Source organism: Strix aluco, chromosome 14 (assembly GCF_031877795.1).
Source record: "Strix aluco isolate bStrAlu1 chromosome 14, bStrAlu1.hap1, whole genome shotgun sequence".
In the NCBI taxonomy this organism is placed as follows: Eukaryota; Metazoa; Chordata; class Aves; order Strigiformes; family Strigidae; genus Strix; species Strix aluco.
Window position 1 is genome coordinate 5,917,585 of NC_133944.1, and position 24,586 is coordinate 5,942,170.

Genomic DNA, 24,586 nt, shown 5'->3' on the forward strand with positions numbered 1-24,586 from the left:
ATGGGCCAGTTATTTAGCTTATGATAACTGATCAAGTTATAAATTTAAACTGGGCCTAATGCTTCACTTACTGTTTTATTGAAACCGAAATATATAATAAAATTATCACTTTCTCAAAAGTTGCTTATTTTTTTGATCCTGTCAAGAAAACAAGCTAGTTAGTTCTTTAACAGGACACCTTATACTGCAAAATAAACATAAAATGTTTAAAAAACTTCATTAAACTTCTAAGAGCTTGTTTTAATGCCTTTCACGGGATGTAGGAAATTTTAAAAGGCATTTGGTGCCCTTTGCTTTCAATATTGTTTACATTCTGGGGAAATCAGAGAGCTGGGAATTTATCACCGTAATTACACAAAGTATCTTGAACAGAAGCCTTCTGTTCACATAAATAGAAATACTAGTTTAAAAGGTTAACTCCTCTGAATCTCTAAGGATTCACTGTTGATATTCTTAAAGGTAAATATTCTGTCAATATTGCAGTAAAACTAAATTTTAAAGCCATTCAGTTTTTCTTAGAACCTCTTCCACACTTGTACATTTTTACATAAATACACTTTTTGTTACTGACTGTGCAAACAGGTTCTGAGTCCTTTCTGTTTGATAAATAAAGGACTTAGGAACCTATAAGGCTAGCTTCAGGCAGAAGTTCTGGCCAAACCCCACAATTTGTCTCTGTATGAGATCAAAAATACAGATAACAGTAAACTTGTACCTGCTTTTTTTTTTTTTTAAAGTTGGGAAAAGTTGTAAGTGAAGAGAAACCAGTGCTCCAAAATGCACCTGGTAGAACTTCAAACCATGTAATTCTCATGGCTAGAAATCTGAAACCTGACTCTTTGAGAAGTGTACTTGAGGTAGTTTTATCAGTCTTCAATGGAAACATTAGCTGTTTAGGGTATGTTTTTCTTTTAATTCAGGGGAATATTAATTCCTAGCTCTATTAATAGTGTAAAGTAAAAACAGCAGATGGATCCATTTAATCTTAAGTTTGAAACAGAATTTGGATCCTTGAAATGTGCTGAGTTAAAACAGCAACATCATGATTGGAGAAAGAGCTTCAGAAGCAGCAAAAGACCTATGAGAGAAAATGCCCTAATGGAATTTATAATGATGACATATTTTACATACCCATTTTAAATATTAATTTTAAAAATAGCAAGCCTAAACCACTGAAATAAAAACAAGCTGTGCTGTTTCATGACACTGGCTTGGAAGTTTTATAAAGTCTTGTAAAACATAAGAAAGAATTTCTGTAGTGCCCTGAACATTTTTGTAGAAAAAACTCAATTACTAGCGTGGCACTGAGCCAACTGCAATCAGTGCAAATGCTGCTGGAAGGATCATGGGCACATTTCATGCTAAAATCACCTACACAAACCCACAGGTGTGATGTGGTTACCGAAAAGATAGGGCAAAGGGATGAAGATTCAGGTAGACTTCTCTAAGCTTGTGGGGTTTTTTTGTGTGTGTGTGTCTAAGTTAGTTCTTCATTATTTTAATTAAATTGGCATAAATAGCAGAAGCCAGTGGTTGAACAAAACTATTAAATTTCATCCGAAGATAAAGCACAAAGGGAAGCAGGGCTGTTTAGGGGTGAGAATGATTCTGTATAAGCTTAATTTTATAGTGATTGTGGGCAATGCACACCTTTTTCTCCTAACATAGATGGCCATGAATAACCAGACCACTATTTTAACTATACTAAGTAGACCTCTCTTAGTAAATTAATCATTTACTATTTGGCAAACATAATTTACTGAATGTCTAATAAAGCTTGAAGTTAGTGTTTCTTTTGACAAAATGAAACACGCTTTCTTAATTTTGTAAGAATTTTGTGTTTGTATTTTCTATTCATTGGTGATAAAAGGCATCAAAACTGGAAATGTTGTAAACGTCCTTAAAATACTCTGTCAGTTTGTCTCACCTGTGGCTATGGGTGACAAACTGCAGGGACAAAGCATTCAACACATTCCTCCTTTCAGTTCCTTGGATTTTTGCTGTAATTGCCAGCAAGGATGTGGAATTGCCAATATTGGAGGTGCTGGATTTTGTGGTGTGAATGATCACGGGCTGCAGCCTGGACTGAGGCCAGAGAAATCGTTTCATGTTTGCTAGCAAGCAACCTTCAGAGAGCAAGAGCTTTCAATTGCTCTCAGCCTGGATGAGTTTTAAACAGACAATCTCAGTGTGGAGAACTCATTACCTTGATTAATTCCTGGCCATCCAGATCCTGGTCAGTAATGCAGTTTTCTAAAATGTATTTCCTCGTTTTCAAGTGAGCTTCAATAAATGTTCTAGAAATAGTCTATGCCGGTGATGCAAGAAGAGGACTATTACATGCTTATCATTTATTCTTCCACAGAGGTGGGTTCCCGGCATATTGAAAATTTTTAAAGAATAAAACGGATTGGTTTGGCAGACCTGAAGAGCCTGAATTAATTCACTGGTTAGAGCATCTGAACACTGCTGATGTGGAACAGCACAGCCAGCAATGTAAAGGTATGTCTGTTCAGCCTGAACATAGTAAGTCCTTGATTTCATACTTTTTCAGGCCCTTAAGCTCATCATTTAAATCACCTGCAGTGTCAATTAGTGCTAATTAATACATGGATGGAATGATGGATTTGATACAATCTAATGCGTTTTAAGGAATTAGTGTTAAAAGAAGGTGTTTGGTGTTATGTGTTAATAATTAAGACGGTCCTTTTAAATATTACATAGTTTAAAAACTAGGAGTGATAAATCTATGTACTATCAGTTTTAACTATTTAGTATTGTTCTGTGTATTAATGTCCATGTGCAGGTGTGCATTTGGGAAGGGGAGTCAAATTTAGGGCCCATCATACCTGCCAGTGGTTTTATTTGAAGCTCGTTGTAAGTAATTATTTTCAAAGTTATTCAGTTTCTTACTGAATAAAATAATTCCTCAAAGCTAAAATCTATTTTTCTCTCAGATGGTGCTCAAACTGGTATTTCATATACTCTTATCTTGAAGTTACTGTGTAAGACAGAGCTGCACTGGTGTGACTGGAGGGTAGAGATCTGCCACACTGCAGGCAGCTTGTGGAGGAACTCTGCCTGCAGAATGCTCAGACAGGCAAAATTGGTGCTGGGAGGCAGCTCCTGTTGTTTCCTCTCTGATCTATGGTAACCCCTCTCCATCAGGCTGTTACTGCCCACATGGAACACAGCTCAAGAATCTTCTCTGCTCTCCAGGACATGCATCCTGATGCAGGCATTTATTGACACCCCTTTTGATCTGACGTAGGAAAGGTATACCAGGACATCGCCACCCACTATGCTGGGATCACAGGGAGTGGAAGGAAAAGCTTCTCAGCCCTTCCAGTGACCGATATATGTACTGGAGTATTGCAAGCTACAAGCCCAAGTCTGACCTTCAGTGTATAATGTTTGGAACAAGGGAATTCATTAATATCATTTATATGTTGTATGACTTTATGCAATCCAGCTGAGAATAGAGCCCCTAATTGGTTCAGATTTCATAAATAAGGACTCCTAAAGTGATTCAGAGAAAAAGCAATTAGGGATCAAGATACACTTTTAGAATTACTGTCTCAGGATATAGCCTGAAATTCTCTGTATGCAACAACAGGAGCACTATTTAAATTAATAAAATGAAAGAGACCAGATTTCTCCCAAGGACAGTAAATATCAGTAACTTCAACATGTGAAAAACTGCTTCACACAACTCCATGCTGGAAATATTGATTCTGCCATTCCTTTCTTTACTTCTAATTTTCAGTTTCGGACATATAAATTAAAAATTAATTTCCATTGCATTCTTTTTGATAGGAATCCCAAGTGTGAAAAAGTTAGATATATCTGAACTCCATATTTCTTTTCTAAGATAATAAATTAGGAAAAAAATACTTAAAATCCAGTTCAGGTGCAGTGTTTCCAAGATAACCCACATATTGGGATGGCTTTCTTTGGCTTTTATCGTTACATGCTTACCTCTGGGGTCAGTGCATTGTTATCTGAAGTCTGACTCGACAGCAAAATATGTGTGAAACCATCTTCTTTCCGGACTACAATGTCCCTGAACCGGCAGTTACTTTCGTTTTGACGCACGCTGTATCTTAGCCTCTTATCGAAGACATAATCTTTCTCTCCATCTAGTTTCCTTTTCACAGTGCTGTGTAGATTCAAGCTTCCATTGGCCAGAGAAGTACCTTTCAGATGGAAAGAATCAAAGCATAATTAGGTCTATACCTTCAAAGAAATGGAGAGATATTTTCTATTAGCTTAAACATAGCTCAGTATTTACAATAGCCTCTACATGATAAATTTGATAAATCAAAAAAATATGCCTGGCTAGTCAATTGTGGCTTCAAGCCATACTTATTATTCTGTATTCCAACATGCAGTTTTTTGTTCTCTGATCAGACAACCTCTAGATACAATGGACTGTAGCATGTAGGACTGGTACTCTTACTGGGATTCAGTTCTGCTTTGAAGATGAAAGCAATTGTATCATGGTCTTTCATATGAATTTGGGTTGATCCCTGAATTAACAGAAAGATTCTAACTCAACTTTGGAAGAACTTGATATGACAGATTTAGTCCAAATCCCATCTTTCAAAGTTACATTTTCTTCCTTTTGTGGTGAACAAAAGTCATTACCAATTTCAAGTGACAATCTGAATACGCACTTGTTGCAGATCTCTGTGTGACAGTGTTAGCTAAGCAGACCCAACCAGCATTCTCTTCCATCTACCCTTGTGGTTAGCATCAGAAGTAGCAGTTAGCCATCCTCTTTGCTCTGATCATAAGCTTCTACTCATTACATTTTACAGTAACAATAATTACTGACTTTTGACTAATATTGGACTTTGTACATAGGAAATATTAATACTGATGCCATTTTGGGGGGTACCCAGCAGCAATGAAAGAAGGGAACTATGACAAGAAAGATACAGTTCCTTCTTAAAAACAAATGAGAGAATAGTATGTCAATTTTAAATGACAGTTTATTCTGACTTACACTGTGTATGAACTGTAAACTATTACTTTGCTCATGTTTACAGTTCCTCTGTAATAGGCAATGTGTTATGATTGGTAACAATGCTAAGCTGGAATGTTGAAAATATCTTTACAAGATTTTTATGCAATACTCCTAATTACAGATGTTTCACACTATTGCCATTAAAAGTAAAGCAGAGACAGGAACAGAGATTGAAGTCACTCTGTTCATTCAGATAGTTTCCAAATCTGTTTTTTGTTTAAATATGCCATATTTAAGGAAGGCCAAGAAAGAACTGAATGAAAACACCTTTGTTTGTTCTGTTCTTTACTTCTGCCAAAGCTGACTTGTTCCAGCTTCTGGTATCAAATAGCCAGGAATTTTTAAAGGGCAGATGACATAAATATTAGAACATAGATTCAAATTTATAGTTTAAATGACCAATATCCAATTAAAAATGCTCTGTTGGAATAGAATTGAATGGTGAATTCATAACAGATTACTCTCTAAACCAAAGTCACTTACCCTCATTTTGGATTAGCTACGTTTCAACTTGATGTTTATGTAGGTAACTGAACTGTCTGACAGCTCTCAGCTGGCAATGGCCTGTGGAATTGTTCACAGTGTGTGTAATGCCTGTATATACACTGCAGTTACGATATGGGATGTTAATATAGAGTGCTTAATAGTGTTTAACTGGTGCATCGTTTGGCCTCATCATGTAATGTGTGTGTGTGTGTACACATATATCTATCTACAGAAATGCACGGTTGTTAAAATGTCCGCTATTTCCATCAATCATAAAACTCTTTTTCATTGTTAAAAGATACCATCTAAAGCATTGCCTACATTATACTGGATAGAGGATTTAACTGGTGCAATGCAAACACTGACAAATTACATTAGATCATCTATTTGAAAAAAATCATTTGAAACCAGCAGAATTTGAAATTTGTTTTCTTGACAAAAATTATCTGCAAGTGTAGAAATCACCATGTGCTTGAATTTTAAAAATGATGAATACTTTCTTATGGCATGTTTCTTCTTTTTCAAAAGGTTTTGCTACTGCATATAGTTTGACATGTATTCTTACAAACAAAAATCAACTAATGGAAAACTAGTATCACTGGGAATAATATTACTGAATAGTAATATTGGTAATAATAGTAATATAGTAATATTCATTACAGTAAAATACTGAAACAAACTGATTATTTGACTGAGGCAGACTTAAAATACTGCATTTTTATCTATTCAATCCTTACTGTGTTGCTTGACCCAGCAATAAGCTACTAAGATGTGAAGAGTTAAATCTCCCAAAAAACTGTAAAGAACTTATAAAATCAGAGGCACAAATGAACACTGAATGGAAGATGTGTCAGACTAACTGTATTGATTATCTACCTAATGTTGAAGATTATGCTACATCTATTTTAAATACAGATGGTAAGAGAATAGTAGAAGATTAATTCACACAGATAATCCAGCTCAACAAAAAGCCTCACAGTAATAATTTTATTTTAATTTATTGTATTCTTCTTTGAGTAATGTATTCCGTTTGTAAATTAAATATATGATGTAAAAAACTATAAATCTTATCACAATATTCTAACTATCTGCATGCCAGATGACAGAAATTTAACCAGAGGAAAACAAGTTCTAAATTAAATATAGGAGAAACATAAATGGAAGAGTGTCATTTCCAAGAGTGGATGATTAACAGAACAATATATAGCGAGTAAATTGTTTCAGTGTATACAGTGCATCCCAGTAATCTTGTTTAATCTGATAAACTGGAGAAAATGATCAGCAAAATCTAAAGACAATAGTCATGTGAAATCAGGCCAGTTTAGCAATGTCATAGCATGGATGTGATGGAGCTAAGGAAGGTTTGCTCTGGAGCTACTAAAGCATCCAGCTTGTCTCTGCGTGAGGGTTAATAGCACCTGCTTAATGCACACAAGGGTAACAGTACCTGAACATGTCAAGATGAAAGATGACTGTGACATAGGAAAAAGGAGACATCCTCAAAGCAATCTATACTGCACGTGAAACAAATTAAGGATGTCATAAATTAACTAAGGAAGCTTAAGGTACCTCTGAGTGTGGTTTACTGGCTTAGAGTGAGTGTTTGACACTTAGTCGAAGTACAAAAAGAAAACAGAATGGGAGAAAACTGTCCTTCCTTTAGTGGGAGTTTAATCTTGTTTTTAATCAGCAGTAGAACTTGTGGAATACCTAAAACCAAACTGGTATTCAGAAATTTCAAGATTTTTTAAGGGAACTTAAGATATTCCCAGACCACTAGTATCTAGTTGCATCTAGTAATCCTTCTCCAAGAATGGCAGTAGAGGATGCTATTTAAGGAGGAAATGCAAGCTTGGCCAATTTCTGCAGTCCTTTCCACTAGTATCATCCCCAAGTGTTGTACAAGAATATGAGAGAATTCATCCTTCCCGCTTCCTTCAGCATTTGCTCATGGACCTTTTCATGGATTTCTCTAATCACCTTTAGAGCCTGTTGATGCTGTCTGTCTCCACAGCTTCCTGTGGTAGGAGTTTGAGAAGTTGTGTAGCTACTACACAGAGAAGAATTTTCTTTCATCTGTGTTTTTATCTGATGTTCTACCAGTTTCAGTGAGTGGTCCCCAGTTCTGCGATTGAAGGATTTAGCGAACAACAGTTTTGCATTCCTCAGTCTTCCCAGTAGCCTTTCTCTGTCTCCTTTCTGTCTTTCTTGTGGGTAATGGTTAATACTGTACATACTTAAAAGCAGTGTTCTGTTGATAATTTACTAATAATTTCAGACTTCTCCAGCTAAAGGAGCATCTGTAAGATATCTAAAAGCAATGAGTTTTTATCCAAACTGAGAAAGCAAGCATATTTGGTTGTCTTTTACTGCCAGTATTGCTCCAGAATAAATAAAACAGAACAAGCTAAAATACCAAGAGGAAGCAGTGACTAAGTTCATAGAGAGTATTTAAATTAAGGGCACCATGAGACTACAAAGATTTTCGTAATGGAGAAAAACAGTGGTTAGTGATACATGACAAGCAAAAATTCTTCAGCAGATGGTACAGAAATAGAGTGATGTAGAAACAGGAAAGAGAAAATTAAAAGGGGATGTTTTTTGATGCTGTCAAGAAACTTGACAAAACAATCACTCTCAATTACAATATCTGGAGAGAAACAGAAATGTGATAACAGAAGACAACAAATATCATCAGGAAGAACAGTACTGTTAGCTCCTGGGAGCATCAGTGGATGTTCTCCCACAGAGTTTTTCAACATTTTCCAATTTGCAGACCCTTAAATAATTGTCAGTAAAGACAACTCTACTCTCCTTATGATGGGATGTGTAGAAGGTAGAAGAGAGGTTTTGGTAAGACAGGTCTGTCCCAACTTCAGCAAGGTTCCAGGCCTCCACTAGGGTGCATATATGATTTTGTGCAAATATCTGTAGTATACAGTCCCCTTTCTGGGGTAAACAGTTTACTGGTGAGAGTTTTATCAATAGGTTGGGCAGGAAACACTTGTGCCCAAGTGGATGTATACACAAAACCAAATACAGACTGGTGGAAGTCCATTCAAGGAGTCATCAAAAACTAGTTTGCAAACAGCTATTATTTGTTTCAACAGGACTCGCATACCACAGACAAAAAAATAAGGTATTTTTTTATTAGCTATAGTTTATAAATTACTAATTATATTGCTTGGTTCAATACACTGGTAGTTTAACATTATTATAATATGAAAGAATACTGGTTCAAGTTGATGGGTTTTGGAGGCCCTCAACCACAGGCCAACATCGGTAGCAGAGCTGGGCCTACAGCTGGGTTTTCAAATTATGGGGATTTTTTCAGTTTTCCAAATCTAGGCTTCATCTCAAGACCAGCTTGAAATTTTTATATACATTTTCTGTGCACTCTTGCACTCAGCTGTGAGATGAGTCTGACATTCGTTTGGGCTCCATATAGGCAATCTCAAAGCTGACACAAATGTCTACTTCATCGGATTCTACCCCAGGCTGCCTGGGAGCCACAGCTTCTGGGAGCCAAACCCAGGTCCTCCAGGCTCCCTCTTTGTTCTACATACAGTGCCTGGAGCCCTGCGAGCGTTGATGGGGCATGCCGGGCTTTCGACTTCCAGACTCTGTGGCAGACTGCCTGAAACCTCTGGCATAGCTGGCTGCCTCAAAGCTAAACGTGGGAGTCCTGCCAAGCAGACTGCCACATTGCTCCCGGTCTCAAGGGACAAAGCCTTGGGACCTTGGCTCAGATTTGGAGAAAGTTTTGAAACCCAAAATGTTTGGAACAAAACTTCTGTTATTCAACAAATTGGTATTTTTCTCTGAAACTTTTTTCATTTGTAATTTGTAAAATTTCAGACCAGTTTTATTGTGACATCTATCCCGATTAAAATGAGTTTGTGTGATACTAACAGGACACATGGCAGAATCACACTGGCATCTTCTGTGCTACTTCCCTGGGAATGTGAATACGGAGGGAGTTCAGTAAATTGTTGGACTTGTTAAAGAGTAGTGCAAGTTTCTTCGATTTGACATTTCAAATGATGCAAAATCCTGTATCAGGAGATGTGACTTCTCTCAAGCTTGTAGGGCAGTATTAGGAAAAAAGCTCGTATTTTTTTTTTTTGACCCTTCTTCACCAGTTTCAGTCTGCTCTTACTTTGGTAGTCTCATCTCTCCTCTTTGTAGTTTTCCCCACTATGCGTGTGCTGGCTATCACAAAGCAAGACTGGAGGGATTTCTGACCTTGGGAGTGCTGCTGAGTATGGGTTTTTCAGATGAGAACCAGGTAGAGATTTAAAGATCTCTTGCTTTTGCCTACAGGGAAGTCAGACTGCAAGGGAGAAAGGAGAGCAAAATACAGAACAGAAGTGATGGATTTGGAGAATGCAAAAACCATCATAAAGAAATGTTTTAAAGGAGCTGCATACATCAGCTGTTAGGACAGGAGCCCTCTGTACATGGCAGAACACCTGGCTGCTTAGGCAAAGCAGCTTTCTACTGAAATAGAGCTCTCTTACAGGGATTATTCAAACAGGAGCTGGTGGATGCCATTCATTAGCTCTTGTGGGGACAAATTAAAGGCTTGTTTGACCTTACAGTTCTCTGTGGCCCTTTAGTTCCTCATTAAAAAGAGGAGGGTTCTGAAATATGGGAATTAATGCATTTTAAAGATGCATTTTGTATCAGAACATCCCCAATGAATAACATAAACCAAATTATTAAAAAAACTTCATTAGAAACAGTAAGAAAGCGAAGAAAAATAACTTTATATGCACCTGTAATTAGATATGCAAGCCTTTTTAAAGAAGCAGGCAACTTTTTAAGCAGTCTTGTATGAGCTCATACTCGTCAAAATCAAAAGCCTGCACTCTCAATTTTAAGTGTCACTGACATCATTTGGGCTACTTATGCATTTAAAGCTGACCATACATTTTGCTGGTTTGGGAGTCTTAAACAAAATATTTGATGCCTAGATTGAAAGATCACAGTAGTCATAGGATGTAACCAGTAAGACTAGGCAAGGTCAGTTCTACTTTCCAAATCAAGTAGTATTTGCTAGGTTGCCAGTAGGGTGGAAAATGGAAAGCGAGGTGATATAATTTATGTTGATTTTTGAAAAGTTTTTGGCAGGGCAATTCACAAGAAGCTGTTAAGGAAATGAGTGCTATCATGGGCTATAGAAAGTGGCTAATAAAAATAAATAATTGGAACAAATGGTTACTTTTCATCATGTCAAATGATTAGTAGTTGGCTGCCCCAAGGACCTGCAGAAAGATTAGTTTATTTAATGTATGTATTAATGAACTGGGAAGAGAAGTATGAGAGGAAAATTTGAAGAGAATACAAAGTAAGTAGAGTAAAAAGTAGGAAAGATTTTGAAGAGCTTCACTGAGTCATAAGAAAAAGGTGAATTGGCAACAGTAAAGCAGATTAAATGCATAATGAAAAGAATCATACATATAGCTGTGTTCTAAATTAACTGTAACCAGCAAGGAAAAAAAAAACCTAAGAGCAACCGTGTATCACTCAATGAAAACCTTTATGCAGTGTGTAACAGCAGAAAAAATAATTCTCAAAAGGTTGTATCACCACTATATCAGTAAGCAGTGGGAAATAATTTGGAACAGCTCCTGCTGTTTTTAAAAGGTATTAAAAAAACCTCCACACACCAAAGGCACAAGAGGATACTGAAAACGACCAGGAATCTGGAAAGACTTCCATGTGGTAGGAAGGCTAAAAAGGCTGGGGCTGCATGCTGATTGACAGAACGTCTTCCACTTTATCCCTTCATATAAGGACAAGAGCTTATTCAATGAAAGTAAAGGTCAAAAAAGCCCAAACAAAGCCCCAAACCCAAAACCCTGATCAAATAAAACATGCATCTCATTGTTAACTCCTGGAAATTACTGCCACAAAGCACCGTCAAGGCTTTAAATTTGGTAGGATTTAAAAAAAATAAAATTGGATACATAGATAATGAGAAGCTACTTAGATGCATTAAGCTGAATAGTATTTATAGAGAACATAAACCTTTATTCTCTGAGAACTAAGCCAGTCAGTAACTATGAGGATTAGAAATAAATTCCTATTTGTTCTTGTTCCCTTCAAGGATGTTTGTACCTTCCCGTAAAGTACGTCCTGAGAGTTCTGATGTATTCAGTCACTGTCAGAGACAAGGGCCTGGCAGTTCTGAGTACTCCTGAATATGATGAGCATTAATACTGAGGAACTTGAATGTTATTCAGCCATACTTACCAGGACACTTTAGCAAGAGTGGTATTAATTCTGTTTCTAAAATAATCCTGATTGGGTCTGAGCACACATAACTGAGAAGTGATTTGTTATTTGGTGATACACAGACCTGCAGTTGCAGTATTATACATACCTCAGTTGTCATTCCTACTGTCATCATTTCCCCACAAGGACTTTATACTGCAAAGTCATGTAACAAAGCCCTCATTACTTCATGTCACTCTGTGGGAAACGGAAGGGGAGAAGCCAACTGATAAAAAAATGGTATGATATATGGGGAAAGAGCGTGAATCTTGTTTACGTTCTTCTCGCCATATCACTAGTGTAGCATGACGATGATTTTTCCACTAGTGGACTCTATTTGCAGCTGCTGCAATTAACACCACCCCCACCCCCCTGCCAAAGACAGTAGTTGTTTAAATCACATACCAATTCCATTCACAACAGGTGAATCATTACTAACTTCCAACACACTGGGCAAATTTTGTTCTCCTTCATGATCATTTAAATCCATATTTTGCTGTTGTGAGCCATTCCCAAAATGTCTAGAATCTTTTTCATGACTGCCATCTCCATTCTGCAGACCATTATGTGGCTTTTTCAGTGGCATGATCTGTAAACCGCTGGGAGTAGTTCGGTAAGTCACAGTTTTAGCAGCCCTGTCATTAGCGGATGCTGGCTTTGCTGCGTATCCTCTTTTCTGTTTTTGAAGAGATGGATTAATTCTCTTCCTTTTGTGTGTTGACCCTTTAGACTTCCCAGATTCAGAAGGTCTATGTGATATTTTCTCAACAGAAGACCCTCGGCTTTCTCGTAAAAATTTTGGAGCGGTGGCCTGTTTCCCATGTCTTGATCGCTTTTCTCTAGTAACATGTAGTCCATTGAACTCATCAATAAATTCCTCACAATGTAGTAGATGATGTTCAGGTTCCCAGGTGTCTTCATTGCTTCCATACCCTTTCCACCTGATGAGATATTCCCATTTGCCCTTCTTGTTCTTCCTTTTGTCTACAATCCTCTCTACCTAAAAGAAAAAACAAAAATATCATACTAGAAAGAAAAATAGTTTGGTCATGAAAAGGATGTTCTTCATTTACAGCTAGGGAGGCCTCCCTGACACTGACTGTAAAGGTGCCTAGTATTCATGAGATTCTCCTAAAATATAGTGCCTAAAATATGAACTGACTGACATGAAAAGCCTACCCAGGCTAGCCAAAATGCAGCAACCTTTAAATTTACCTTATTTTCACAGGATGCAGTCCAACACTATATTCCCATTGGATCCTATACAGACCGTGCGGACTGCTGAGGAGAACCTACCTGGTGTGTGTATAAACCACTTGACATAACATTTAGGAATCAGTGTTAACATGTTTCTGTTCGACTAACAATTCCCATGAACAGACCTGGCAATACAGGAGAGGAATGCAGTAGCCCCAGCAGTATTTTGACAGCAAGGCCATTTCTCTTTCTGAAAACATTAAGAAGAGACATACACACATGAGCAAATCTGATCTGAGAACCTGCAACAGCCACAATGTGAAGAAACAAGAGAGAGCCTGAAGATCATTAACAAAAGCATGATTTTTTGAAAATCCGATTGTAAAATGAGTCTATTACTGTTACATTCCTCAGCTACTTCTTGTCTGAAAGAGCTAAATAAAGCCTCTTTTGCTATATTGTCAGTTACTGATCACTCTCCTGAATCCACACATGCATTATGTCCCTATAAACATCCCCATTCTACTCCCTGTCTTGAAACTATCTTGAACAGAGAACTGATTATAACAAATTACAATATTTTGCACCAAAGATCTTATTTGAAATAGTGTACATCCACTTTGCTACTTCCAACTTGTAAAAATGTTTATTTTTTATCAATGCAATATTTGAGTAAATACACAAAATTTGTGAGTGCACCAATTTAAAAAAAAAAAACAACAAACAAATGAAAGGCATAAAGGCAGGATTATGTAGAAGTACTGAATTTCATGAATCTATGCTAGAGAATGTCAGTTTAAGGACCAATTCTGCACCAAGGGATAAGGGACTATATTGGGACTCCAAGCTGAATGTGAATTAACAGTATCATGCTGTTGTGGAAAACAGCCCGTACAACTGCAGAAATCTTTGTGCTACCTCAGCACTGGCAAGATCTCAACTAGTGGGAGAGTGCATATGGAAACCCAAGCACAATCAGTGGACAGCAAGTCACGGGATTAAATTGCATCAAGTGAAATTTAGATCAAGTCATTAGGAAAAATGGAACGGTAGTCAGAATGAAGCATTAGACTAGGTAAGGTGGGGAAGGTATGGAAAAGTTTTTAGAACAAACATTTTTTGTTAGACAAACACCTGCCATGAAAAGTCACTGTTGGAAAATCAGGTTATGATGAGAAAACTTTTTGAAGTCTCTCCCAAGTTTTAATTTCCAATTCTTTTAAATTTTTTAATTTTTTAAAATGTGGCTTATGAAGGATAATGATGCCACTAATGAATAAAAAAATCATTATCATTAACCAAAAGCACTATTGTTAATTTAGAAAAATAAATAAGTGGATAGCTAATGTAATAGCTTTCATTGCTCTTCAAAGAAAAATCATCTCATGTGAAGAACAACAGTGCAATCTGTATGGAGAATTTAACCTTGAAGAAGGGCAATCACAGCAGTGTAAGTAATTGTTCTTTTTAGGTCCCCTGTTAGAGCAAACCAATGGATTAATTCTGTCTGTTCACTGGCTGGAACTGTACATTCATAGAAATCTTGGTGGGTTCCCCAAAGGAGTCTAAATGTAATTAGCAACTAAACATTATACTGCTATCTCAATTCATTTACATGGGAACTGTGCTAAGATATCTGTGTCTGAGTCATAGTGGACAGCTTTCCTCCCTCTCCAGGGCACTCAACTGCAGCATCCCAAACAGCTCGTTCCTGTGCTCTGTCTTATCAAGTATCTGCATAGAACCACCGCAGAAGCAAAGCAAGCCATCCTTTTTACTCTGAATTTAGCACAGTCCCCTTCAGGATTGCGCAGGGTGGCAAAACAATTAACTGAAGTTCAGGCTAGGGAAGTTTGAGATCATTTGAAAAGAGGGAAAAGTCTTCCCAAAAAAGATGAACTGGCATTTTTTTTGGTCCTCATTTGGGATGCGTGGCTTTCAATTATCAAGCTAATAGACTTATGATCTTGTGGACTTTATACAGAGAAGCTGTTCAAATTATCCCTGGTTTTAAAATACTTTTCATCCTCCTATCTGGGACTAGCCAGAAAGACTATACATCGAACCAGGGAACTCTGCAGTGGCCTGTGGTTGTCTGAGGATTTGTTAATTACTGGAGCTCACCATAGCAAGGAACAAAACATACGTGTATATATGTATGTCCTGGGGAAAAATCAAATTGCTGCTGAACTCAGTAGACCACATCTATCATCGCAGTAGAGAAGCTGGTTTAGTGCTATTCTGCCTGTACTAGCTAAACAATACACGCATTCTCCTCTCTGTTTAATTCAGGAGCTTGGACTTGGAACACAAACCCTGTGTCAGGTTGATGCTACCTCGGTGTAACTTCTTTCTTTCAAGGGATTACACCAGTTGCATTCCCCCACTTGCTCACTGAAGGAAGAACCTCAGAAAGGATGGACAAATACTTTGCCATTTTCAGTATCGCATACAAAAAACACGCCTTCAACCTCATCTTTTTTTCACTCATGCACCTATCTTTAACTATACTGATTTCTCATTTTCACACTGTTGCTCTACTACAAGGAGGAAGAGTGAAGGGAAGAGCTTTCATGGAGAGCATTTTTTAATATGGAAAGAGTATTTTGGTGATGAGGCATTATGCATTTCAATTAAGAGGATAAAAGGAGTAAACATGAGTGGTCTTTGTTCCTGGGAAACAAAATACTGGCAATAAGAGAATGTGATTAACCAGTTCAACACATCATGAAGGGAGAATGAAAGTATTTATGAAATTGGGTCAAATTTAATAAACGGTTTCCATAAAAAACATTCAGAACATATATTTGGGAAAGACTAAGCGTTTCATTACAGCATTTTCAGAACAAAACTATCAATGTTTCACTTCCAATTTAACTAACAAAACTAAAATAAAGAGGGACTAAATAAACTGAAGACAAAATGTTTGTTTCTGGTTAACCCCCTTCTCAGTTCATTGTTTTGCTGGGGAGAAAATTAAAAAAATGTGGGTTGATCCAAAATTACTTGTTTTCCTTGAGTTTTTTGGTTCAGCCATCATACCCACTGGCTTGACTAATGATGCATAAAAAGTCTGAGTAGATATTTGCCTCATCCTCATTACTGCCTCACTGTTCATTACTGAATGCGTTTGAGGGTAGCACTGAACATACTTGACCTCTCAACATGGTCCCTTTTCTTCCTCAGGGCTTTAAATTCTTCACTGATATTTATCCCTTTCAGAGTGCCACTGTGTTCCTTCGCTGCAGACAGTGAACTGCTTCAGTGTAGGCATAAATATCAGGTTTTTACCCACACCTGGTACTGTCTGTCCCATTTTCCTTCTATTCACAGTCCACAGTAATAACAAAATCACTATTTTGTTTTTTTAATGATGTATATTTGTTTTAACAGGTAGTATATAAAGTAATAATCTTTCTGCATTTACTTAAGGTTACACAAATTCATATGAGTTTTCTTAATGAGAAATAATTCTGTGACAGCTAGTGGTTAATAAAAATAATACTTTAATTCCTTCCCTAGAATAAGCAATACACAGTTCTGAGAATATGCAGAAAATATTTATGGCTTCGATGTCTGATTTTCCATTTCCCAGCTCAGTTCTATCTTTAATGGGAACTGAATAACATCTTCCCAAAAGTAACCTTTGTAGTTACAGTTTGCCAAATCCTTGAATTCACTATATTTTGTTTGGAAACTCAAGTAGTTAAATTTGATAAAAGTGAAATGACTGCAAACAAAGTTTGAAGGGGCACCACAGTTAAGAGAGTGCTAGAATTGACATATACCATTACCTGCCTGGATTCTCTCTCTCCCTGCCCCTCCTGGCTAACTCTGGATGAATTGAGGCGCTGATATGTTACCATATAGATGTGTTTAAAGAGAACAAACAGAATGAGACCATGGCATCTGTGCAAATGCATTTGCAACACGCGTTTCAGCTTCCAACTAGCCTTAAACCTAGCTCTATACACAGCTGCATAAACTAGGATTAAAGTCATAAATAAAAGCCTTTTAAAAAAATATTTTGTATTCTAAACTTAATGTGAAATAAAAAAAACCCCTAGTCAATTATAGTCAAAGTATGTAGAGCTTCATAAACTTAGTGTTATGATCTGATGATCAAGTGTTTATATATGCGGAGTACAACACATACACATCTTCCTTCACAGAAGATTCAGGGTCAAAATCATTCATTTATCAACACAGTGTCATTGTCCATTTAACAAAAAGAAATCTAGGCTAAGTTAAAAAAGGGTAATTCCTATTGTATTATTTCTATAGATATAACTGTAAAATCAGAGCACAGTAGACTCATCTCACAGTTCACAGGAGCTCTACAGAGCATTAATAAAAATCCTTATGCTGCCAGAAAACACCTTCCAGGAGATCAGTAAACTTCCAGAAAGGTTTGGAAGATTGCGTATATACTTAGTGATTTCCAAAATAAGTACATGTCATCTCCTCTTCTCGCCATGCATATCTATGTAAACAATTTAAACTCTAATCTGTGATGCTCAGATGGTTTCTGTTAGTGTACTGTACAGAGCAGCACACCGGTTTCATGACATACACTAGAAAAAATGCTTTTCATTACTATAAATTACAGGACTTGTATGGTTTTATGTGGTTTTTTGATTGGAGGTCTTTGTCCCATGTGCCTCAGGGTGTTGGAAGGGTATTTGAAGAAAGTGCCATGGAAAGAAAGGCAGTAAGATTTCTGAGAGAGATAAAGGCCATCTGATTCAACATGTTTGTCTTTTAAAAATTCATTCTTGCCCTGACTTCCTCCGTTTTGTTACCTTCGCTTTAAGAAATAATGTATTTCATTAGTTGTAAATCTCTTACTTGCCTGCATTTGTAACTTATTTGTGTTTCCCTTGTATTTGTATTTAACTTCTCAAAATCTGGAAATTGGAGCATTTGTTCCAGATGTACAACAAATATGGCACCGTATCTTCTGAAGCGGTCAGTATTCATGATAGAAAAATAATAGTGGAATGGATGCTGGGTCTCCTGAATCTGACACAGTTTAAAAACAAGAGTAGATACAATCAATGTGCAAGCTATGAAACCCCCCCAGTAGTAAATGTGTGTAGTTACCCAGAAGGTCAAAATGAAAGCGAAAGCGAAAGGGCTAGATAGTCATAAAAATGAAAGGGAAGACATTCCCCATCTGAATTATACACAGGCAAAACATCAAATGACATCTTCCCAGGAAGTTCAGTGAACATCCTGTTAATGTCAAGAAGACATTGCTTTTTATTCAGTTACTTTTTTCTCTTTTTAAGCAAGGATTTTTAATTTTCTACAATCTTCTTAGAATCAGGTGTTAAACTTGCTAGGGAAATTCTGAAAGTGCTGCATTTTCACTGGAAAAGCCTGTCAGCCTCACATTACACATGGTTGCAAACCCCTGCGTTAGATATATGTGTCCTCCAACACATATATATGAAGACTTAGAACAGAACAGATAAATGCTGTAAAAACTCGGGCTGCTTCCGGTATGTAAGCCTCCATCTTTGATCTTCCTCTCCTGATAGCCAGTAACAGGCTTCCTGCCATGTGATTCGATGGTCCAGGTTTATATAGAAAACCAGAAGTGAGTTAGTTGTATTTTACAGTAGTGATGTGGCAATTAAAAATTACTGCTAAAAATGGCATTTTCACATTCTTAAGACTTTTCTAGACCCAGCATTTTGCCTGCAAAAGTACATTCTGTTAGTACCTTCCCTGGCATCCAGGTATTTTAAAGAAACTGAAAGCTAAGCCTCACTCCGTGCTTACGCAAGCAACACGATTTCCTCTTTGTGTAAGGGGTCTTCTGGCAGAAGGAGCTCACCTTTTTTACCAGTTGAGGTCAAATGAAGCCCTGCCTGATAGCCTGCAGAAAAACAGCCAACCACAGGTTCCATGTAGACTCATATCTCTAGTGACCTTACACCATTTTTCTTGGAAGCCCCACCTTTCTCTGAAATTCAGTCTCACCGAAACTGAAATTCTGGTCTGGTCTCTGTTATCCTTTTGTGGCTCTTTTGAAAATTTCCCTGGTGCCCCACCTCCAGTTCCACACAAGGGCTGTGTTTCCCCCCTTGATGCCATCTGTTCCTGTTGCTGACTCTACTAACAGAACCCATTTTTGTGCCCTTCTCTCATTTTATTTATGGCAGTTTTCTCCTGGTCAGAACCTAAGAGTGCTCAAATCTCCCAGTCTGTTAAAGCCACTTCCTTCTTCCACTATAAATTTAAGGATGTAATCTAAACCACTTTCTTTTATTAGGATATTTAAGTGTATGTGTGTAAACAATACCTGTGGTGTAAGTGCCACAATCATTTTGGTTTTTTGGAGCCAACAGGAATAGTAGTATACACAAGAACCTTGCACTGGAAGAAGGGCATTTTAGTATAGACTGACACTGTCCCTTGGGAAAGGACCGGAAAAGGCAAATTGCCAGATGACACAGGGATGAGGAAGGGACTTCTTGGTCAACATGTGTACTCCCTGTCATTGTAGGCAACTACATCATATAAACCCTTTCATATTGGGTATGTTCATGATACAGAACATACTTCTGCCTGGGTTTATTGTTGATAGGTTGCACAGCAAACAGCTGTTCATTTTTAAAAGTAATCGTGTTGTAAAAAATATTTAGGTTTCATTTGGAAAGCAAGATGGTTTTCAAAGGTGCAAGAATAGTGCACTAAAAAATAAAGATATTCTTTAGCAGTAGGTTAAGGCAATCTTGACAAAGTTCTTTATATGGAAGAAGAGCAGGATTTTTTCCTCTGCAGTGCAGGTGTGCACCCATGTCATCAAAATAACTGTTACGCAATGTGGGGGAGACCTCTTTAGGTCTGTTCCCCGTAAATGGTTTAAATCCCTTTCACTTAAAAACATTAATCAACACATACAACATATATGGAAATCCAAAGAACATGGGGGTTTCTATTTCTTCTAAAGCATAATGATGCATTTCATGTATCAATTCCCTGTCTTCTTCTGTACAATAAATCATTCATTATTGTATTTCAGTGTTCATATTTCTTAAGGAAAGGAAAGCAAGAAGCAAGGCATACCAAATTCTTGATGTCCTTTATGTTATAAAGTGGTTAGTTCTGAACACACTCTCTACAAACTTGCTAGCACCATTTATTTCAGAATGAATCTGTTAGAATGCTATCTAGAACATTTGAATTTGATGATAAATGCTTACTTTTATTTCAGTACTAAAGTACAGCTGGTAATTTTTACTATACTGCTAAAGCTGTTTTGTACATTATAGTGCACACTTTAAATTTAGAAACAACAGATATTTTCCTGGTTTGTAGACCAACAAAGTAAAAAATAAATGCTGTTCCTATTTACTACCATAAGTGAGATTTAAAAACACAGTTAGTGTACACTGCTAATCTAAGAGAATTGAGACATGGATGAGGTTTGCTTGAAGCAGAACTGTTTTGTACAGTCTATTTCTGTGACAAGCACAGATGACTAAAAGATGAATGAGAAATCTAAATTCAAGGAGACAAAATATTTTGCTAAGCTCTACAAAGAGCTGGCTGTTTTGGACACATGTATGGCTCTCAGCTTTCTAATACTGTGGACTACTTCCTCAAATGTTTCTCTGCCAAATTCAATGGGATTCTCCAGTTTTATACCACGTGAGAGTATATGTATGGGGAATGTGTGTTTATCAGAAAAGGAGAGTTCAGCACAACCTAGTATGGACCTGATTCTGCCTATGCTTCCTTTACAGTACTACAAGTCAGCAGTTATTCCCAATTTACTTAGATGCAAGTAAAATTCAAGTAGGAATCCCTGAGATTTAAGAGATGAGGTTTTTTACTTTTATTTTAAAAGCAGTTTATAGGAACAGGAGCAGGACTTGAAGAGACTTCTAAGCAAACCAATGTTTATGTGAACATATCACAGTTCTTTCAGTAAAACTGCCTGGAATTTGTTTAAAAATACTCATGTTTCCAAACAGTTGTGGAAATGTGTGAGCAGTAGTTAAAAAATAGAAATATGCCTATCACTAAAGGTACTTTTCACCAACATAAAAGCAAGTCCAGAAATGCAGGAAGGAATTATTAATTTACATAAAAGTTGCACCTGAAATCATTAGAAAAAAATGAATGCTGTTTTCTTTTATGTTCATTTGCAGTTTGTTCTCCCTTACCTTGTTTAGTTCTAGCTTATTTTAGTGTTCTGTTGTACAGTCACTCAGTCTTTTTCTCCACCATATGGGCTTCATTCAGATTCAACTCAAGGCCAGGACTTCAGTTCAATACTTTTACATCCATCCCAAAGCTTAGTCAGAAGTGAAGATTCCACATTAAAAAAATACAAAGGTTCAGCTATAATACAGTATAAATAAATATTTGAACTACTCTGCTGTACTACCACTCAGTGACTCATTGCTTTACAAATGCTACTGGTACAACTGTCATAAAATAAACCACATGTTCATGTATGGTAGGTAGAAAAATATTTTCTTAGCCCTTTTACAGCAAAGTGGTAAAGTTGAGCACAAAGAAGTGAAAGCCTATGTTTTGGGGAGCTGTTTGTCATTCGGTGGTTTCCATAGGTGCTGAGGACTTATGATTTCAACGTGAACATGAACTTCAGCTGTTCAGAGAGACTTTACCAACTTCATGTGACAACTGAGGAGAACTGTCCAAGGGCAGCTTGCTGGCTGCAAAGCCTACACGCCAGGGAGAAGATGAGACAACGGGAGGGTACAGTGTATTGAGGGGGCTACAAGGTGACACTGGTCAGTCTAAGTGGCCATTGTACAACACACCGTCCTTACCAAAGGTTTTGAAGTGAATTTTACAGGGATCTTAGAAAGAGGACAACGTAATAGCTTTGAAGATATTTTCAAGGAACATGCCCCGTATTGAAATGATAGCTTGGTAAAAATTAAGCCTCTGTGTTGGAAAACAGGACAAATGGACAATTAGAGCATGTATTAGGTAGTTACTCCAAGATACAGGATGTGGAATAGCAATTCTTGGGTATGTTGTGTAAAGAATCTCCAGTGACAGTATGTTTTCTAGCTACTGTACACAGGGAGATGCAAGTATTTTTGAAATGATCAATACATATTTGACAGAGCAGCAAGGCAAAAAGAATTCCCAGTTTACAGGGCTGAACGTGAAGGAGGATGGTAATCTCTCCCCCATCACTGAGACAGGAGGGAGAAGAAAATGAAGAACTCTGTCCGTGTTATATTAATGGCTGGACAGGGATAAGGAGATGTCAGAAAGATAAATGATTTGTCTGTTTCATGCTTTCTATCCAAACTAGAATAGGAGGCAACTGGTTGGAGCATCTATATAGCAAAGGTAGTAACAGTCAAATTTGTGAATAATACCATGCAGGGATAGGTTTTAGAAGAAAAGGCTAAAAATAGATAACTTTGTACAATATAGAAGGTTGAGGGACAATCCTTTGAGTGAAAAGCTGAAGTAGCAGTTTGTAAAGTAGTGGGATAATAAGAGAAGAAAAGTCATGAAACACAAAGGTTTCTTTCAGAATTCAGTAGAATTCTTCATTTTCTTGGTTACACAAATGAAGCTAATGTGATGGCAGAATATAGGAATGAGCCAAAAAGAAAGGTAGAGCAGAAAAAAAGAATAAAGAAACATGCTTTAGGCAACTATAATGGCATGATAGGAGCACAGAACTTTACAAGTAAGTATCCAGGATACCAGTGCAACATCACAGAAAAATGGCACATAAAATTTCAAAAATTATCTGTGAAGGAGTAATTGTTAAAAAGGAAGAATAATACATCGTTATCCCCTCAGAAATAGCATTCAGATGAGCAGGGTCAGTAGGCCAAGTTCTGGCCTCAATTATGACATTGGTTTTCGCTGCAGATTTAATTTGTGTTCAAGATCTGAATTCTGTCCCATGTAAAATCAACTTACTACTGGTGCCTGGAAGGAACAAACTATCTTGTGGACAGTAGTAAAGGCAGTTATGAAAGCTGTCAGTGTTCATCAGATGGATGCATTTTAAATCATCTGAGAGTGCAGCTAGTTGCAAATCTGCATTTAAAAAGTGGGGACAGTGCTCCAAACATGGAGATGCAAAGGCATAAAAGCATATTCATTGATTTAACGTAAGAGTGTGTTTTGGAGCAATTAGATGGACTCTGTGTGAGGAGGACGTTTGTACAGTGTGCATGAAAGGCACTGACACATCTGTGCTTGTACAAATGTCTGCAGTGAGTCAGACTGACTACACCCCACTGCGTGGCAGGCTCCGGCCACATGCTGATGTGCATCTCCTCCGGCAACGGCAGAGTCCCCCCGGGAGCTGCTATCGGAGTGGCGTGCCGCGGAGGAGACAATCACAGGTTACCCTTCTGCTGTCCTCAGGCCCTAGATCCTCTCAAAAGCTGACTTTGGCAACAGATGGTCACCATTCCTTGACCTCAATGAGTCCTGTTTCAGCCTTGGTAATTCACACAAGCTAAGGAAGTGTTAATTGATGAGTTCTTCTAGATCATCATTATTCCTGATGATAGGGTTTCAGCCAAGTGTTGGCAGCACTTCTAGCCGTAGGGGTTGCTATAGACTGGAATCCATTACTCCTTTCAGGGAGGTCCCAAGGAACACCACCGGGGTTTTTGTGGTGGAGAGGTACAGATCTTGCCATCCTGCTCAAAATGCCTGCCAGATCACTCCAAGGGTTACTGTGGAGGCATGTGCCACATCTCCATGCTGATGGCTATCTTCTCTTTCTGTTGACAGATGATGCAGACATTATCAAGCATCTGGGTGAGACTGGAACTCTGATGAAGCTGAGGAACCATTTAGAAATGTCTGTGCTCGAAGCAGTATTGAATATGTAAGTAGTGAATATATTACTGAGGAAATTTTCCATGTATTTGTTAGTCAGATTCCTAACTTGGCGGTCGTGTTAATACCTCAGCTGCTCCTAGACACATTTACAGCAATGATGTGGCAAAGGGCTTTGTTCCATGTGCCTCCAGAGAATGGGGCACTATATTTTTATAAATGTAGGGTTTCTGAGATTTATTCCCTACATTTGTCTCACTGGGATTAGGCTAGTGTATGTTCTCTCCATGGCACTATGCCAGTCACAAACTGAAGCTGTGGAAGGCTGCAGCTGTCTGCTTGTTATTAATTGGGGGTTAGTGCAGAGACCAACACACATTGGTGCTCCAACACCCATACTACTTTCCAGATACTTTATGAATGGAAGCTTAAACTCACACTTCAGTGTAAGAAACCTCTGAGTCACATTTAATACTAAGATCCCACTTGCAAATGCTTTATGAAATTACAAAAAGGAATTTTAACAAATGGCTAATAAGTTCTTAGAGACTCTTATGAATCTTGGACCTAATTAGTCTTCTAATTCTAATGAGTCCATGATAATCTTCTGATGTTCTCGCTGTCGTCCCTAGCACAAACTATACGTGTAGTCAAATGCTGGAACAGATGTCCAGGGAGGCTGTGGAATATCCATCCTCGGAGATACTCAGAACTTGACTGAACAAGACCCTGAGTAACCTAATTAAGTTGGTACTGCTTTAAGCAAGGGGTTGGAGCAGATGA

The 24,586-nt window shown here is 37.6% G+C and overlaps 1 protein-coding gene across 4 annotated transcripts in view; it reads right to left on the reverse strand.

Annotated features, from left to right (window-relative positions):
- CDYL2 (chromodomain Y like 2) overlaps nucleotides 1-24,586 on the reverse strand; it is a 60,984-nt gene that overhangs the window by 15,699 nt on the left and 20,699 nt on the right. For 3 of the 4 annotated variants that reach the window (XM_074839901.1, XM_074839898.1, XM_074839899.1), the window contains 2 exons: nucleotides 12,200-12,794; nucleotides 3,979-4,196 (listed from right to left, as the gene is read on the reverse strand). In XM_074839901.1, the coding sequence (XP_074696002.1) occupies nucleotides 3,979-4,196; nucleotides 12,200-12,794 (813 nt within the window). Of the gene's footprint in view, nucleotides 1-3,978; nucleotides 4,197-12,199; nucleotides 12,795-13,176; nucleotides 13,321-24,586 lie in introns of those variants that run through there. The other variant, XM_074839900.1, reaches the window with a different exon arrangement.